Below are 18,611 nucleotides of genomic sequence, written 5' to 3'. Positions count from 1 at the left end.
CTGGGGGGCAAGTTGTACCTATGATGCTTGGGCTATTCCTGCTTTGTGGCTCAAGGACTTAGGTTTCCCCAGCTGTCAGTCTGGCTGTGCCTTTTCATTCTGTGATAGTTTTCATTTTTTTCTCCTTCATGACTGTCTAAATTTTGGGTTCCCTGACTTTCCTTCGGCTATAATTTTGACAACATTGGGTTTCTCTTGGTCTTTCCTGGGTTTTAAATGCAGTATCTACTTCAACTATCTAGCAATGCTACTTTTTAAAATAACTATTATTTTAACAGGCTGAAATGTATTAGAAGATTCTCGGATGTTATATGTGAAGAGCTGTAGACTGCTTCTACAGGCAGGGATCTGACACATTAGTTTTTGTCTGAGATGAATACCAGTGAGAACACAGGATGAAATTTCACCAAACATCTGCTTTTAATTGTGAGCACATGGTACTTACTCAACAGGATCAATACCTTGGGGTACTCCTGATCTTTGAGGTAGGGAAAGGAAGTGATGGATTAGACCAGAAGTTTTCAACCGCCTCTGACATGCAACCCATCCCCCCTTCTACAGCTCCAGTTTCCAATGGAGCTGCACATGCCCTGCTTGCAGTAAATTTATTTTTTCTTTCCTTTTTTTACACCAATGCTTCATAAGTTATCTATGAACCTGCAGGTATCCCTGGGTTTGAAAACCACCATATCACTCCAGCAGAAGCATCCATGTCTGTGTAAATGAGTCCTAGATTTCCCTTCTTGCACATCAAGACAAGGTTTTGTGTCCAGCATTGGTGTTTCACTGAGAAGACTAGCACCTTATAAGCGTGGCAGCCCAGCAGTGCCAGAGTATCTGTTGGTGCTGTAAAAGTATTTCTGTGAAGAATATTTACAGAACGGATTTATTGGTTTAAATAGCTCTGTGGCTCGCAAGTTTGTCGGGTCAAAAATGCAATAGGAAACCACTGTCAACATTGCAGCACCAGCTGAGGAAGGTCTGGAGACACTGTGTCGAATGGTCAAGAAGACGCTCACTTTAAATACACCTTGGACTGCTGCCTAGAAGAAGGGAGGGATTCAGTAGCCGAAGTTTACATTACAGGCTGTGTTGGAGGCTTCCACCAACAAACAAGAGCAGACGGACGTGTCTGTCTGCAGCATTTCAGGGCACTGTGCTTAGAAGGGACTTTTCCCTTTTGCCAGGTGTTGGCTGCTCCTCTTGGCATTGATGGCAAAAATGCATCAGGCTCAGCTGGAGCATCCTTCAATGATACTTACGGTGACCTGTGGATACACGTGCGCTGTAACATAGAACAAAAAAGGCATAAAAGACAGTCTTTAATTCCACACGCATAAGCTAAGTGCTTATGCAGAAAATCAAAATTCACCAGCTGTATATCTGCTGCAATCAGTGGAATCCACAGTTGCTTAGGAGACAGAAAGAGCTGCAGTAGGTGATATGAATATCTAGTGGAAGAAATGCTTTGACACTTGCCTATGGAGCATAGCCAAGGATTTCTTAGGAAAAGAAAATCCCCAAGCACAAAACAGAAAAGAAAGGAAGTTCAGGGAGCTATTTCTTCAGAATGCCTAGAAATGATTACAAAAATAGCAAATCTGTGTGTAAAGCAGCAATTAAGGAGAAGGCCAGGGAAAAGCTCTTGTGTTGTTACTGGGAAGCAGTTCCCTGCCTGCAACCCTCTGCTCTCTGCTTTTATCAGCTCTGGAGCTCACCTGGCTCAGCTGAGACAGTTCAACCCAATCCAATAGAAAGCTGCTCAATTTCTTTCTTGATTAGCCTTCTGTTCTTCCAGTGTGTTGAACTGGCTCAGCGTAAGGTGAGACAAACCCATTACACATGGCATGCAGAGAATTTAGGATATGGGAAGGAAGGAGGAGAAGCTGTTCTCTGTTCTGTGGCAGAGGTTCTGTTGAGCAATTCCAGCCTTGCTGTATTGCCTCAGCCTTCACTCTTTGTGATGATGTGGCCTAAGTAGGTTCTTGGGCAAGAGAGAACTGAGGCCAGCTATGGGATCAAGCCCTTGTATTCTGAGGCTATGAGTTCTTCCTAGCCACATGCCCTATAGTTCTCCATTGTTCCTGTTGTCTTTCATCCTTCTCATGCTCTTGACGTCATATTCTTATCTCTTCTTCTCCGCTTTTTAACCTCATTTGCTCACTATGGTCTTCAAAAAAGATTGTTTGTAACCACTTCTATTAGCAGAAAGGAAAACAGAGGAAGACCACAAGAAAGGAGGAAACCACAGAATAAATAAGAATTGAACATTACCATGAGAACTTCTTTTGATCCACAGAAAAAATAAATAAGTTCTTCCATGTCAGCTGGTAAGGAAAGGTGAACTTTCTGCTAAATACAGATTATTTGTTGTCTGGAACATTGTTTTTCTCATTGTACGTCTTTGAGGAGCACTGACAATATGTCTCAAAATGTTGTTACAACTTCAAATTCGAGAAGTCTCAGAGATAATTTTCCTTCCCTCTCCCTGTTCCCAACACCTCTATTTTAGTTCCAGATATCCTCATCAACACACGAACATAATCATAGCTCCTGATGCATATGCATGGAATAGCACCTGATGTCTGTTTTCAGTACCACTGGTTGTAACAAAATGTGACAGCATCTTGCCCAACAGGCATTTTACAGAACAGATATTTTAGCTGCTCAGCCAGCTTTTATTTTAAAAGACTGAGAGGCAGCACAAGATCAGTGGCAGCTGTGGCACGTATAAACATCATGTTAACCTGACTTCAGGACAAACCAATATTGTTCAGCTCTGATTAAAGAAACCCCTCCACTGCAGAGTACCCTGGCTCTATGTGTTTAGCAGCTCCCTGTGTCTCGCTCTCCACCTGCTCCTGTGCTCACGTCACCACAGTGATGCTCTAATCCAGCTGCCCCTTGGCTGTATTCACAGCTCAGTGATGGATCGAGCCAAGAAACAACCACAGGACAGCATGGGCAGATTCAGGTAAGTGTGGACAGAGAGCTGAAGTGTAGTGATGTGCCACAGCAACACGTGAAGCTCACAGTGCATCACACAGCAATAAAACACAGGATGTTGCCTCTTTCAGAGGCAGAATGTCTTGGGTTGGAAGAGATGTGTTAAAGCCCATCCAATTGCAATCCCTTGCAATTATCAGGGTTGCCACCCAGGAGCTCAGGATTCCCAGGATCCCATCCAACCTGGCCTTGAGTGCTTCCAGGGATGGGGCACCCATAACTGTTCTGGACAGCTTGTGTCAGGGCCACACCACCCTCTGAGGGAAAATCTTCCTCCTATTATGTAATCTAAACCTCCCTTCTTTTAGTTTAAAGCCATTCCTGCTTGTCTTATCACTGTAAGTCTGTGTAAAAAGTCAGTCCTCCTTCCCATTTATACTGGATTAACTTTGATTACTGGAAGGCTGCGGTGAGGTATCCCCAGCGCTTTCCCTTCGTGCAGGCTGAACAAGCCCAGCTCTCACCTTGTTTTCATAGGAGAGGTGCTCCAGCCCTCTGCTCATCCTCATGGCCTCCTCTGGACCCTCTCCAACAGTGTGGAGAGGGTCTTCTTGTGCTGGCAGCCCTGGATGGAACCTCACAAGAGCAGAGCAGAAAGGCACAACCACCTCCCTGGCCCTGCTGCCACCCCTTTTTTTTTGATGCAGTAGGCTTTCTGGGCTGCAAATGCACACCGTTGGCTTGCATCGAGCTTTTCATCCACCAGAACACCCATGTCCTTCTCTGCACGGTTGTTCTCAATGAGTTTTTCTTCCAGTCTGTACACATATCTAGAATTGCCCTGACCCGAGGACAGCACCCTGTGCTTGGCCTTGTTAAAACTCACTGGCTTCACACGGGCCCACCTCTCCAGCCTGCCCAGGTCCCTCTGGATGGCGGCCATCAGGGGAAAAGAGGTGGTCTTTTTATTTGGGATAGCAGCGAACTCGGGGACGTACCCAAGTGCTCTCCAAACCCCGGCCTCAGAGCAAGCACCCAGTATTTGTAGAGTGATTAAAGGATGTGCCGGGCTCATCCTTGAAGCTCCAGCAACACAAAACACCTTTATCGCCGAGCAAGGAGGAATCGCTGCTCCTTCCCACGCAGCTCTTCCAGCTCCTGGCTGCGAAACCCACTCAGGCTGAGGCGCAATACCCCAGAAAGGCGCACCTGCACCGCCCGCCTTCCCCGCAGCAGCGGGCAGCACCGCCTCCCGCTCCCTCCCCTCAGCCCCCGACCCGGGCGGGCTATAAGAGGCGGCGGCGGCGGCGGCGGCGGCGGGGCCGGCAGTGGCGGGGTGGCCGCCATGAAGCCGCCTCAAGCGCAGCGTGCGGCGGGCCAAGGTAGGACTGAGGGATGGCGGCGGGATCCAGTGGGAGGAGGAAGGGTTCTGGTCTCACCGCGCAGCGGTTCGCTCAGCCGCCGCTTTCTTTTCCCCCCTCAGCCGGCGGCCGGCGTCCCGCGGCGTTGCAGGAGGAGGCGGGCGGCTTGGCGGAGGCTCTGGGAGAGTTCGAAGCGGTGCTGGAGGACTTCGCCTGCCCCGCCGGCCGGAGCCGCTTCCACTACGGGGAGCACCTGGAGCGCATGAAGCGGCGGAGCAGCGCCAGCGTCAGCGACGGCAGCGGCCTCAGCGACTCCGAGAGTGAGTGCGGGTCGGTCGGTCGGTCGGTCTGTCTGTCTGTCTGTCTGTGCTTGCGGGCAGACCGCGCAGAAAACTTTCTTAGAGTTGCTTTGGATTTTGCCTTCGTTCAAGCGAAGATGCGATGGATGATCACGTAATGTGTCTGGCGTTGCTGTTCCTTGCGCGGTCTCCAGTGTTGGAAGGCGCTGTCTGCTCTTGCGCTCTGGTGCAAAACAAGAGGCGCTTAAATTGATCGCTTTGAGAGTCTCCGACTAGGGAAATGCTCTCCTGTTGGGAAAGGGAGGGGGTGAAATGCAAACAAACAGCAGAAAACTCCAAGAAAACAGCATCAAGAACTTAAGTTGTGTCTATGGAAGAAGATAGACTGCTGTCTGTGGTTACTTGGCATGTCTGCTCTGACTCACAGTCACAGAATGGCCAGGGTTGGAAGGGACCTCATGGATCATGAATCTCCAACCCCCTGCTGCAGGCAGGGCCACCAACCTCCCCATTTAATACCAGACCAGGCTGCCCAGGGCCCCATCCAACCTGGCCTTGAACACCTCCAGGGACGGGGCATCCACAACCTCTCTGGGCAGCCTGTGCCAGCACCTCACCACTCTCTCTGTAAAGAATTTCCCCCTGATATCCAACCTAAATCTTCTCTCCCTCAACTTAAAACCATTTCCCCTTGTCCTGGGGAGACTCATGGGACGTGTGTCTTGAACAAGTGCTTTTAATTGCTCTGTTAGGGCTGAAATGAAAGGCATTTTGGGGAAGACAAAGATGTTCTTCTGATTGGGGCAGAAGATCTAGCGAGAGACTGCATGCTCTCGTAAATCAGCAGGTGGGATCTTCAGGAAGATCTGGAAAATAACTTATCAGAAGGGTGAGCTGATTTAGACTGAATACATCAGTGGAATAGCACAGTAGAAAAGAGTTGGCTCTGTGCAAAGTCCTAAAGGATCTTCACTTAGGAACTTGTCTAATGCCAGTCCTGGTATGTAATTGAGTTTCTCCCTTACTCATGTCTAAAGGGGATGGCTATGGAAGAATTGGAAGTTTTCAGGGTGCTCATGTGTGCACTAAGAGTCCTATTAGGATCCAGCTGTCTCAACCATATGAGGGTATATTTACAGGAAAAGGAAAAGAACATCAGTCTGCTTTCCTCCTTTCTTAGAAAAGTCCCAGTAAAACACTTGCGAAAGGCTTCATTCAGGGCAGGCAACTTTTTCTTTTGAAGCGAGAGTAGGGTTGGAGAGGGACTGTGGATTTATGAAGAGCTCCTTGTACAAAACAGGCTCTGGTGTCTGATGTAATCCAGCAATGCTCCCTGTAGCTATTTCAAGAATAGGTGTAGGGAGTTTTCTACTTACCCAGGCTCTTTCCATTCAGACTGAAGTTTTCTCCCTAGGGCTGCCTTTCACTTGGTCTCTGTCCTGCAGCACAAGTGCAGTGCTAAATTCATGACCTCGCTATTCTCTTGGTAACATGTGGGTTAAACATCACTTCAGGATCAAGGAGAAGCTGGGCTGAAAGAGCAAGTAATTGCAGTGTAACAAGGCGAAAGAAATGCCAGCAAGGTTATCTGCAGATGGTTTGGTTTATGGTCTTGCTCATGAAGGCTCTGTCTCTGCAAAGTCTTATTATGCATTGCTGCAGACTATTCTAAGAATATCTTGTCATGTATTTACAGAGCAGTTCCGACTGTTACGTTTTAGTTTCCCATCAAGAAGATAAAGTACTGATCTCATCTCTGCTGATGTGAAGTAGCTGAAGGTTAGGATTTCTGCCACTCCCGTGGTGGTATCTTTGACTGGAGGATGTGGGGGGGGGAGGAGAGGAGGGGGGATGTTTTAAGCTGTAACTCAATTTCAGGGCACTTCAATTGGTCTACAATTTACTTTTCTAGAAGCTAGTAACTGATAGCAAATGGTCATAAAAATACTGTTTTACAGTGTGGTAAGGAAAGGACTCTCCCGGGGCTTCTGCCGTGAGGGTGATTCCATTTAATTTAAACAGAAGGATTTACAAAAGATTGTTTTCAGTGCAGTTCAACCAGCAAATAGTGCTTTGTGGGGGTTTTGTTGCTTTTCTTTTTTTCCTCAGTTTAAAAATCTCTTCTTGGGGAAGATGGCACCAACAGCACTAATGGAAAAATTTCTATGACGTATTCTGACCTCTTAAGGAGAAGAAAAAAAGAAAAAAAGAAAAAAAAAAAAGATTGAAGATGCTACTTTGGAAAGTGGATGTGATAGTGCTTGGCTCTCCCACTTCTCACCCTGACATTTGATTAGATGATCTTTGGACCAGGTCTGTCTTGGCTGTGGTTAAGCATTACATCTAACACACCAGACTCTAGAGCTTACGGTAATGAAAATGCTAGCATGTGCAGATGTTCATGATGATGTTAGTGCTTGGCACACAAGTGTTACATTAACCACAACAGCTGATTGAGTCACTGCTGGAAACCATGATGCAGTTGGGGGTTCAGTCCAACAGGCATTCTTGGATGAATACCAATTCTGTTTTGACTTTGATGAATTCAACTGAAAGAATAGCAGCTTCATGCTCCAGGTTATTGATTGTGCAGAAGCCTCTGAGTTGAGGGATATCTTTGTTTTTCACTGTGTATGTTCATTGTGATAAAATAGGATTTGGATTAGAGAGTGCAGTCTGGTTAGATTCTGCTAGCATAAATGCAGCAGAATTTATAGACTTTACAGCTATCATTTGCTGCTGGTGTGTTGGAATAAGCTTAAGACTTGAGGGAAAGGACCTGGAGCTGTTATAGGGAGTGTTAGGTTCGGCCTTAAGGAAAGGTTCTTCATTAGAGGGTGGTTGGCATGAAAGAGGCTGCTCTGGGCAGTGGGCACAATCCCAAGCTGCTGGTGTTCAAGGAGTGTTTGGATGCTGCTCTCAGACACAGGGTTTGATGTCTGGGTGGCCTCGTGTGGAGCCTGGAGTTGGAGTTAATGGTCCTTGGGAGTTCCTTCCAACTAATTTGATCCTGTGGAAGAGTAGAGGCTTGCCTGTGCAAATTCTGTGTTCACTTGATGTATTTTGTTTTACAGTACATATATTAATGTCAGGACAATCGAGTTTAGGCTTACAGTAATGAACAGAGAGGAATACTACGAGAGGTAGAGAAGAAAAATGCTTTAGCATTCTACCAAAGCTTCAATAACATCTAGAAGCCAATTACCATAATTTGATGGTATACTCTGAATTGTTTAGACATCAGCTACGGATGCATTTTTTTTTTTTTTCTGAAACAGGTTTGGCTTCCAGTCTGCCTCTTAAACAGCACTGCAAAATAAAATATGTCAATTCAGTTCTTGCACTGATGTAGCCTGCAGTGCATAGCTATTTTTAGGGGCATGTAAATGCTTTCTGACCAATACCTCCTGGCTTTTAAACACAATGAAAGACCATGAGTGCATCTGGAGCTCTTAATTCTTTAATTCAAAGCCGAGCAGGTGCTAGTTTCAGGGGCTGAATCACTGGTAAATGTGCAGTGCCAGGCATGCTGCAAGGAGTCACAGTTACATGCATGGAAGTCTGTGGGGTTGGGCTGATGCCTCTCTGAAGCTTCAGCCACTGCAGCACTCGTCCTGAAAAGCCAGTTTACGTATGTGTTCTATTGCAGTATGTAGGGAAGTTGCAGAGGGACGACAGAAATGAATGAAGAGATGAAATAGTTTCCAAATGACTGACTAGACTGAGCTGCCAGCCTAGAGATGAGATGGCTTGGGTGGGGACAAGCTGTCTTCCAGAACATCCCAAATGACATCAGGAAAGTGACTGCGACCTCGCCCAGTATAAGAAAATAAAATTAAGCCAGCAAGACTCAAATAATCACGGAATCAAAAAATGGCCAGGGTTGGAAGGGACCTCAAGGATCATGAAGCTCCACCCCACCCTGCCACATGCAGGGCCACCAACCTCCCCATTTAATACTAGACCATGCTGCCCAGGGCGCCATCCAACCTGGCCTTGAACACCTCCAGGGATGGGGCATCTACAGCCTCTCTGGGCAAAAATGATCTGAATAATGTTTTAGGCTACTGACACACTTAAGGGAAAGAAAGCCAAGGGATGTCAGGTACACATACTTCTTGCCAGGTGTTGCAGTTTAATGAGAACTATGCTTTTTGGTAAGGTTTCTTGTTCTTGCCTCTGTGGCATACTTATTTCTTTCCTGTCCTTCAGAAAGAAAACCTTAGGGAAGGGGATGACTGGAGCTGGCAATGCTGCCTCACCAGTAGTAAGCATGATAGAGGAATAAGATGATAAGCTTTGAAATAATGAGAAGTTGATCTTGCACATCTGAATTTCAGATGTCCAAAATCTCAAATCTCTTACACTGTTCAGCCTACACATGCCAATGGTGAGAGGTGTGAAATTCCAGTGGCTGTGCTGTAACAGATGGTTGATGGCTGGGCAAAAGCAGCGAAACAATGCAATGAAATGTAAGTGTGATTGTGATGAACCAAGCCTTCTCCTTGAGGGCCACAACATGCATGTTGTGAAGCGAGCTCTGGGTGGTGAGTATTTCTCGCTTCTATGGGTTGCATTCAAGCCCAGATGTTTGATTTGTAGCACGTATCTGTGTTCTGACTCGCAATTAATTATGCAGTCTATTCATTAAGTGCTGAATATTGTTACATAATGAACTCACAATTTGCAGACTTAAGTGGAATTGCAGACCTTTTTCTCTGAAGACTTTGGGAATGAGGTATTTTTCTTCAACTTCACTCATTGCAAATTACAGTCAAAACTTTTACTGATTTCAGTTCTTCTTCGTACCATGTGCTGCGCTGTGGTTCTATAAATAACATAATAATAAAGAAATCAGACAGCTGGTCTCTTCTGTTTCATTTTAAAACAGACAGCCTTGGAGGCTTTCCTCCTTCAGTTAGTTACTGTCCAGAACCTTCCAGTTGTTCACGTCATGGGAACATGCTTATACTTTCATGGTACTGCAGTGTTGCTCTTTTTGTGGTTTATTTATATACTGGAACACCAAAGGTCAATGCTAACTACAGATTACGTTGCCAAAGTAAAATACACCCATATCTGTTGCAACCCCCTAATTTTGCCTCTATTGGCTTAGTTTAGCTCAGTTGCTTAACAATCAGATTTTAAGTTTTTTTTTTGTTTGTTTTTTTTTTTTTTTTTGAAGACAGTTCTAAGAGACATAGTTTGTACAATGGCACACAGGCAGTAGAATCACAGAATGGCCGGGGTTGGAAGGGACCTCAAGGATCCAACTTCCCTGATGCAGGCAGGGCCACCAACCTCCCCATTTAATACCAGACCAGCTGCCCAGGGCCCCATCCAATCTGGCCTTGAACACCTCCAGGGACAGAGCATCCACAACCTCTCTGGGCAGCCTGTTCAGCACCTCACCACTCTCTCTGTAAAGAATTTCCCCCTGATATCCAACCTAAATCTTCCCTCCCTCAACTTAAAACCATTTCCCCTTGTCCTGCTGTTATCTACCCTTTCAAAGAGTTGATTCCCCTCCTGTTTGTAGGCTCCCTTTAGGTACCGAAAGGCTGCAATGAGGTCACCCCACAGCCTTCTTTTCTTCAGGCTGAACAAGCCCAGCTCCCTCAGCCTGTCTTCTTAGGGGAGGTGCTCCAGTCCCCTGATCATCTTTGTGGCTCTCCTCTGGACCCTCTCCAAAATCCAACTGCAGAAGAATCCAACTGCAAAGCCAAAACCATTAATGGATGCAAGATGAACTTGCATCACAGAGAGGGAAGGGGTTGGATGAAGAAGGGCAGCAGCAGTGAGATCCTTGGCATCAGCCTCCAGCTATTAAGTTGCAGGGGATGTTATATTTGCATGGCAGTGGAAGTCTTCCAGGGCCCCTTATTGAAGGCAAGTCAGTGAGCCTGGGCTGTGGCAGGACTGGAGTGTCCTTTTTCCCAGAGCTGCCTGCCCCAGAGCTTACATCACTTACGAAGGTGGTGGTTTTGCACTGTGGGGACCACAGGAATTCAACAGTGCTTTGTTTTCAGTTTTTATTTGCAAAGTTGATATTCCCAGCACCAAAATCACTGCTGCTTGGTGGCAAGCATAAGCCAAAGGCACTACCTAAAACACCACTCTGCTTCTTGTGAAAGATAAATAGCCATATATGCTTGAAATGGTTTAATTTTACAGCCCATCAGAGGGTACCTCTGTTCCGTGAAAGCTTTTCACCTTTCCCTGCTTTTAATACATTGCGAGGTCAGTGGTCAGTACTTCCAAGCGCTCGTAGAAGGACTACAGGGAAAAATACAACAGGAATCAGGATGATGAAGAATTCAAGTATGTGTGTGTGGATGTACATAAAAATGCACAAATAGATCGAGGTCAATTTAAATGGCACAGTAGTCTTCTGAAATCTGAGTTGCCTTCACAGGGGTTCTCAAAAAGAAACCTTTATTTCAGCCATAGGTAAAAGCAACTGGAGCTTTAGATGTTATGCATGAGAAGCACAGGTTTGTAATAGCTTCCCAGCATCGCTACATCTGATGCCTGGATACCAGTAGCATGGGCTTTGCAGTAAAAGTGTACTCAACTTCATAGCTTTTGTTCTCTGGATTACTTCTTATGAATTCACCAAACTTTTAAAATAAATCCCTTGAGAATTCACAGCCTGTTCTTCCCAAATGTTACCTCAGAAATGTGTTTCATCATTGGTCTGTTCTGTTGGTGTTTCATTGGGTTGTATCCTTGGCTATTGCCCTGTTTGTGTGAGGTGTTATTTGGCTTTTTCATAATGGCAGGGCTTTTATCCCAGTTAAAATTTTCCATTCTGAGTTCCTTGTTCAATAGGGTTTGCATCTTGGCTAAAAACTGATGTGGTTTTAGTTGAAAGTTGCTCAATTTCAGGAAGAGATTTGTCATATCTTTAACTATGACTTGAAACCCACTAATGTGCTAGGGTTCATTTCATTGTACAATGCTGCTGAGAAGATGGTGATGCAGAGCAGAGTCAGATTCCTTCTCTCACTTCTTATGAGGATTAGTTAATCTTTTTAGGGGCTGCTTCAAAAAACATTTATGTCTTTTTTCAATGCTTTTTCTTTCTGAAGCTCTCAATTCTGCCCTGTATTCCCCAAATCTGCCAGAAGTTTCAAGTAGACTAGTTCTGATCCTCTCAGGTTTAGACAGAACAGGCATTTAAGGCTGAAGCTGCAGAGATCATGATGAAAAGTTAATATGAAGCATCATCCCACTTCTGCACCAGAAGTACCAGCAGCTGACTTGGCCAAGCCATAATTTCAGATATCAGATGCCATTTTGTTTGCACAGTGCTGTGAGTAGCACGTGCACTTGTAGCAGGAGCTGAGCTAATAGCAGAGGGAACTGTATGATGAGGTATGATGATACTGTGATTGCCCAATATACATATGTACAAGAGAAAAGATCTGCCAGGGTGAAGCCCCTCACGTAAGCATTTGCAGTTGTGTGATGCAGCAGAGTGTTGGGCAGGTCAGCATTTCTGCCCTTAACGAGGCACTGCCTTTTTCTGTATGTTATTGCCACAGCAAGTGATATCATTATGCCTCATGTAATAACGATGCTTCTGAGGAACCATTTCTCTCCCAGAGCTCTTAATTCACTTTTAAAATAACTTCTGAAGAATTCTGGTTACTGAAATTTCCCATAATACAGTGAATCATTCCGGCCTTGTGAGATTTAACTTAGGTATGGGATGATTGCTGTAATACTCCCTAGATGATGCTAAGTGCAGAGGATGCTTTCCTTTCCAGGAGACAAAGAAAGGGCCCAGGACTTCTTCCTTTTAAACAGTAGGTGTGGGAACAATAGCCTTCAAACAATAAGTTATTTACTCATCCCTCTGGCTTTCAAGTTGGTAAACTTCAGTTCTCCAGACTTTGAAGCCCATGTGAGAAACATTCTGTTTTTTCATTTAATCCTATTGCAAAATTTGAGACAGTGCTATTTTTAACTTGAAATGATTTTTTTTGTTTGTTTTTTGTTTTAACAGGTGCAGATTCACTCTACAGGAGTAGTTTCAGCCTCAGTGATGAAAAACTTAACTCTCCAACTGCATCTACTCCAAGTTTGCCATCTCCATCAGTAACTCCTTGTAAAGGTAAACTTAAATCCTCAGTGTTTCTCCTGAATTCTCAACTATATAGGCTTCTCCCTTTGGACAAAGATACACATTTATGCATGAACTCTCAGTTTTGCTTTCATTCAAAAATAAGGATTACTGATAAGCACACTACAAGTGCAAGAATTATTGCTGCTTGTGGTCAACACCATGTCATGAGGCATCCATGCTTCTTCACAGGTTATTCAGTAGCTTTTGGTTTTGAATTGCCCAGCTACAGAAAGTTCTTTGGTTAGTCAAATCTGTTACAAAACTGCTTACAGAATACTCACTTTAGAATTAACAAGTCTAACTTAAGCAACTAAGTAGCCTTAGTGTCCCATCTGTGCACAGAAATGCTTAGCTGTGGGGCTGCAATGTGTGACTGGTTGCAAGTAACAAATAAAATGTTCTTTTACTAATTACCAAGATGCTAGGCAGAAATGTGTCATAGTTAATGAGAAGTAGGGAGTTAAGTGTTTCAGTTAAACTGGTACTACTCAGTTAATACTTGGCCAGGAGTTGCACATGAGATCAAGACCTTTTTCCTGATGAGAAGGTAGAAATAGTTGGGACCACCCTGCAATAGACCTTGGAAGTGAGATAAGGAAGCCACTTGAAATAAACCTAGGTTGAATGGAACCAGTGATGTTCTCAGCAGTGAAAATTTGAGTAAATGCTTGGATGTAAACTGAACGTGTGTGGATCTTGATCAGAGGATCTAACATCTAGCAAACCACAAATAGATGAGGTTTGGATTTGGGCAGGACTAGGAGCTAACTGAGTAGGGTAAGGACATGAATGCAATATCTGAATGCAGTAATAAAAATTCCACATTAGCAAGGTTGACCTTGCTATTCCAAGTAAACTTGACCTACAGCTTTTTTTCCCCACATCTTCAGTGTGTTCTTTTAAAGGAAGCTAGACAGGCTTGGCTTGCCTTTGTCAAAATGATCAAAAGCTTTAGTTTTCAGTTATTTACCTTCTTCTCTAAGAATGCATTTGGACACTGCAGCAACCATCAACTTCTCCAAAAGCAATCCAGAGCAGATTTGATACCACTAAAAATGATTTGGAGGATTGTGTGGTTCCAGTGGTTTCTTTTGTCACGTCTTAATACTGATTATCCCTTCCTAATCTGCAGCAAAACTTGGAGACACAAAAGAACTGGAAGAATTCATAGCTGATCTTGACAGGACACTAGCAAGTAAGTTTTTAGGAGACTGCTTATTGCTTTGTCTCTGATTACAGTCATGGGGTGATGAAAGCCAGTGTATTGGTGGAAGTTGTATATTCCAATTGCCTACTGAGTTCTTCACTATGATTTGAGAGGAGTGTGGGTAAACAAAATAAAGAAGCCAACCCAATACCATGTTCCCCACCATGTATTCTGCCTATTCTTTTTCTTCCTGTGCTGTTTGAGGTGTGATACTGGGTGATTTTTTTCCCCATGGACCAGGGCGTAGAACCCAAAACAACAAAGCATAGGACTAGATCTACAGAGTCACGTGTTCAAAAGCTGTGAGCTGGGTTTTTTTGTATTTGTGGAGGTATTCTCCTTTCCCCATAATTCATGAAGCCACAACCATCTGTCTTGGTTTTAACTCAAGAGAGCTGTCCTTACAAACTTCCCACTTCCCTATCTCAGAAGTGAAACCAGGATTAAGATATTTCTAGCTTCCTGATTATTTGTTTATTTATTGTCTTATATGCATGCTTGAGCCAACTGTCCTTACCACTCCAACTTAATTGACAGATTGGTCTTCTGAGAAACTTCTGAGTTTGCAGGTTTGGGGATTTTTGTTCTCTATAAATCTCCGAATTTGACTTAGCTGTTGTCTTGCACAGCTGTCTTGCAGCTAACTGCGAAGGGGCTGGTAGTGCACTGACTTCACTGCCTCCTTGCAGAGCACAGCTAAAGTGAGGCTAGGAATTGCTACTTGCTGTGCTAGTTCTTACCAACAAAGAAACCTTTAGCTATCTCAGCAGATTCTCATTTATAGTGTCACTAGTTTTACAGTGATGTGCCATCTTTTTCATACGTTGAAGTTCTAGGAAAGTCTAATTTCCATCTGATATTTCACTTTTTTTTCTGAGGAGTCACTATTTACATGCTTTGAGGTTACACAGACTTTTGTAGCAGCTTCTTGAAGCATAATACAACTATTAAAATAATAATAGACCTGAGTTCTTATGTTAACCTTTTGCCTTTCATATTACTTCTTAAAAAACATAAAAAAACCCCAATAGTTGTGCCTATCAGGCAGCTAGCAATCTTACTAAATACAGACTTCATAGTTGCTCTTGTTTTGTATTTCCAGGTATGTGAAATGAATCTTTGGCACTGCTTGCCTGTGGATGTCATCTGAAGGATAAGTGACATCAGTGGTGGAGAACTGCTGCCTTTGTCTGATAACTTTGCTACCCAAGATATTCACCTTGTGAACACAACCTTTGTAAACTCCTACAAGTATTTAACTGGCAAACATCAGTGTTGTTACTTTGCAGCAGCTGGAATCAGATAACTTAAATTTTCCAGCTATATTTTACTTTAAAATATAGCTTGAATTTTAATTTAAAGTTGCTTTTATGAAAATATATTTGTAATTTTATATAGTTGAGAACTTTTAATGCTTTTTTCCATTATAATATATTTTTATACAAATAAACCCTGAACTGGAATCCAGATCTCTGAAACTTTCATATGAACATGTGAGCTGTGAAACATCAGTACAAATTATGCACTTACTGAAAACATGGAGCTTGAAAATATCTGATAAGACTGTATTTTTTATTAGGCAAAATGTATTACACTGTCTTCATACAGGACTTCATACTGTTCCTATCAAATTGCTTGAGTAAGTATTTTTTACTCTGTAAAATTTTACGACAGTCAGGAAGATAAAGTTAGTGTTTATTTATATTAAAGGTAATCTGAAATAACATTGACTTAGTACAGATTTGAACAATAACACCTAGTTTGAACCCTGTCTAAAAGCTGTCTTTAAAGTTACATGTCATTCTCTATTAAGTACTAATTAGGAGGTTAGGAATTTAGGCCTAGGAGTTTAAAGAGATACTGCAGCATCGAGAAAATGCTCAAATGTCCAGAGTCAGAAAAACCTGAACACTTGTGTCCAAAATAGTCTCCATCCCTTTAAAAGGACTGCCTGACCATTGCTGTCTCGCTGCAAGAGTGGAAGGTGAAGCTGTATTCTTTTGTTTTGTATAAGGAACCTGATTCTTTCCATATGCATTAAGCACTGAAGATAATGTGTGAGCTCTCCTTCAGCTGCTGCAGGCATTACACTCAGCTCTGCTGTCCAAGCTGCTCATGTGATTGCTCTCTAATCCTTTCAGGCAAAGTGAGCTAGACTTGTTTAAGCTGCAGGTCTTATTTTGATTGTAGCAGGCTAGTAAACAGTCACAGAAATGGTTCAAGTATTGTGCCTCTTGGAGCTGTTACCTTTAAAAATGTGGCCGTGGCTGGAAAAGGATGCATCTGCACCAATGGCACAGTGACCAGTTGCTTAGGGGCTTAGCAGGTGGATTTGGACCTGTCTTCTGCAACCTAGGGGGAGCATAGTCTGTGTTCTTTGATAATGGAAGCAGCACGATCAAATCCACCCCTCTGCTTTGGATTTTCAGACAAATAATCAAGAACTTGGATTGTGTTAAGTGTAATGTGTTTGGATTTTTTTCTTTCTGGTTTTCTTCACAGATAAGAAAATGGAAATGGCGTCCATGCCAATAAGACTGAAACCTCTTAAAATACTTGTTTGAGCTGTTCCTTCTTTCAACCAGAAGGAGTATTTTCCCGAACAAGAAAAATTCCTTTGTTTCCTATGGCAGATTTAGTTGCTAACATGTCACTTGGAATAGAAATGGGGTGAGCTGGCTATCTGCTAAAGACCAGGACACTTTGGAATAGCAGATGATTCTATAGTAAGAGTATAAATGCAGAATACTGGTGATAAAATTAAAAAGATTAAGAGAGTGAGGTTTCTTGCTGTTCTGGAAGAACTGTAGTAATTTGTGTTAGAGGAACACGGGGAAGTCCTAGTGATGTGCTTCAGTGTGCTCTAGGACCTTACTGAGATTCTTCCACAGTAGAAAAGCTTTGAGCAGCAAGGTAGGTTTGTTGTGGCAAAGAGGCATGTGGAAATTCAATCTTACTACACTTTCCACATAGGAGCAGATTTTCCTTTTGACCCCTCTGTGAAACAGGGGAATCTGTTTCTTCTTGCTGGTCCTACATATGAAGACATATTTTGCTGTGCAAAGCCACTGAGGGGAATTCCCTTATCTGCTGTAGGACTTGCTGCTATGTGGAGTGGGAGGGATGCTGCCTTTCAGAGAAGGGAATGCCTGGGAGAGGTCTTGGCTCATGCTTGAGAAATATTGCTAGCATAAGGCATGTTTTTAAAGCTACTTGAATAGCATCTAAAGTTTTAGCTCTCTTCTTCCACTTTTGAACTGTTTGGTAAGGTGAGAGATGTGGCTGTGGGTCATGGATATTACTGCTCCAAAAGCAGAATAACCAAACTCAGCGTGTTAGGTAAGCCACGTGTTTCAGAGGAGGCCAACTAAAAAGATGGCTGGGTGAAGGGGAATGAGCAGCTGTTTGCTTCTTCATCACTCAAGTCAGATGGCTTGAGGTACTGAACATGAATGTTCCACTTTCCCTGTGCTCATTCAGTTGCTGCTTGACACAGCTGAATGCCTGACCTGTGACCATCAAATCACAAAATCATTTTGAGTTGAAAGAGAGCTTTGAAGGTCATCTAGTCCAACTCCCCTGCAAGGAACAGGGATACCTACAAGCTAAATCAGGTGCTCAGAGCCCTGTTCAGCCTGACCTTGAATGTCTCCAGGGACTGGGCAATCTGTTCCAGTGCTTTACCACTGTTACTGTAAAGCTTTTTTACTGATAGCCAATTTAAATCTCCCGGTTTAAATCTCTGCTCCTTTAGTTTGAAACCATTTAGCCTTGTCTTATTGCAACAAACCCTGCTAGAGCCTGTTCCCTTCTTTTACAAAGCCCCTTTATATACTGAAAGGCTGCTGTCAGGTCTCCTCCAAGCCTTCTCCAGACCAAGCAGCCCCCACTCTCTCAACCTTTCCTTGCAGGGGAGGTGTTCCATCCCTTGGATTCTTTTTGTGGTCCTCCTCTGGATGTGCTCCACTGTATCCACATCTCTTCTGTGCTGAGGACTCCACATGTGGACGTGTTATTCCAAGTGAAGTCTCACCAGCACAGAGTAGAGGAGCAGGATCACCTCCCCTTGACCTGCAGGCCATGCTTCCTTGGATGCAGTTCAGGGTACGGTTGGTTTTGTGGGCTGTGAGGGCACATTACTGGCTCGTGTCCAGTTCGCCATTCACCAGTACCTGAAGTCCTCTTTGGCAGGGCTGTGCTGTATCCTTACACTTTCCATCTTGTACTGAGAGTGGGGGTTGCCACAACCCAGGTGCAAGAGCTTGCAATTGCATCTATTGAACCACATGAGTTGCACCTGGACCCGCTACTCGAGCCTGTCTAGGCCTCTGTGAATGGCATCCCAGGCACGTCAACCAGACCACACAGCTTGGTGTTGTCCACAAACTTGCTAAGGGTGCACTCAGTCCCGCTGTCGATATCATTGATGAAGATACTAAACATTGCTGGTGCCAGTACTGACTCCTGAAGGACACCACTGTGTTGTCTGTCTGGACATTGAGCCATTGACCACCGATCTCTGGCTACAGTCTCACAACCGGTTCCTCATCCATTGAAGAGTTCACCCATCACATCCATACCTTTCCAATTTGGAGAGAAGGATGTAGTGGGGGACTGTTGTCAAAGGCCTTAATGAAATCCAGCTAGATGATGTCAATGGCTCTTCC

At 44.0% G+C, this 18,611-nt stretch overlaps 1 protein-coding gene across 1 annotated transcript; it reads left to right on the top strand.

Annotated features, from left to right (window-relative positions):
- Window positions 1-4,291: 4,291 nt before the first annotated feature.
- Window positions 4,292-16,508, top strand: RGCC (regulator of cell cycle; the record flags this gene model as incomplete). Its single annotated transcript, XM_079535964.1, has 5 exons — window positions 4,292-4,328; window positions 4,430-4,627; window positions 12,618-12,725; window positions 13,870-13,932; window positions 16,447-16,508. 5 exons carry the CDS (start codon window positions 4,292-4,294, stop codon window positions 16,506-16,508), a joined length of 468 nt encoding a protein of 155 aa, XP_079392090.1.
- Between the last annotated feature and the right edge of the window lie 2,103 nt (window positions 16,509-18,611).

This window comes from Tetrao urogallus (genome assembly GCF_951394365.1).
Source record: "Tetrao urogallus genome assembly, chromosome: 1".
NCBI lineage: Eukaryota > Metazoa > Chordata > Aves > Galliformes > Phasianidae > Tetrao > Tetrao urogallus.
This window is presented reverse-complemented; position numbering and strand designations above follow the sequence as displayed.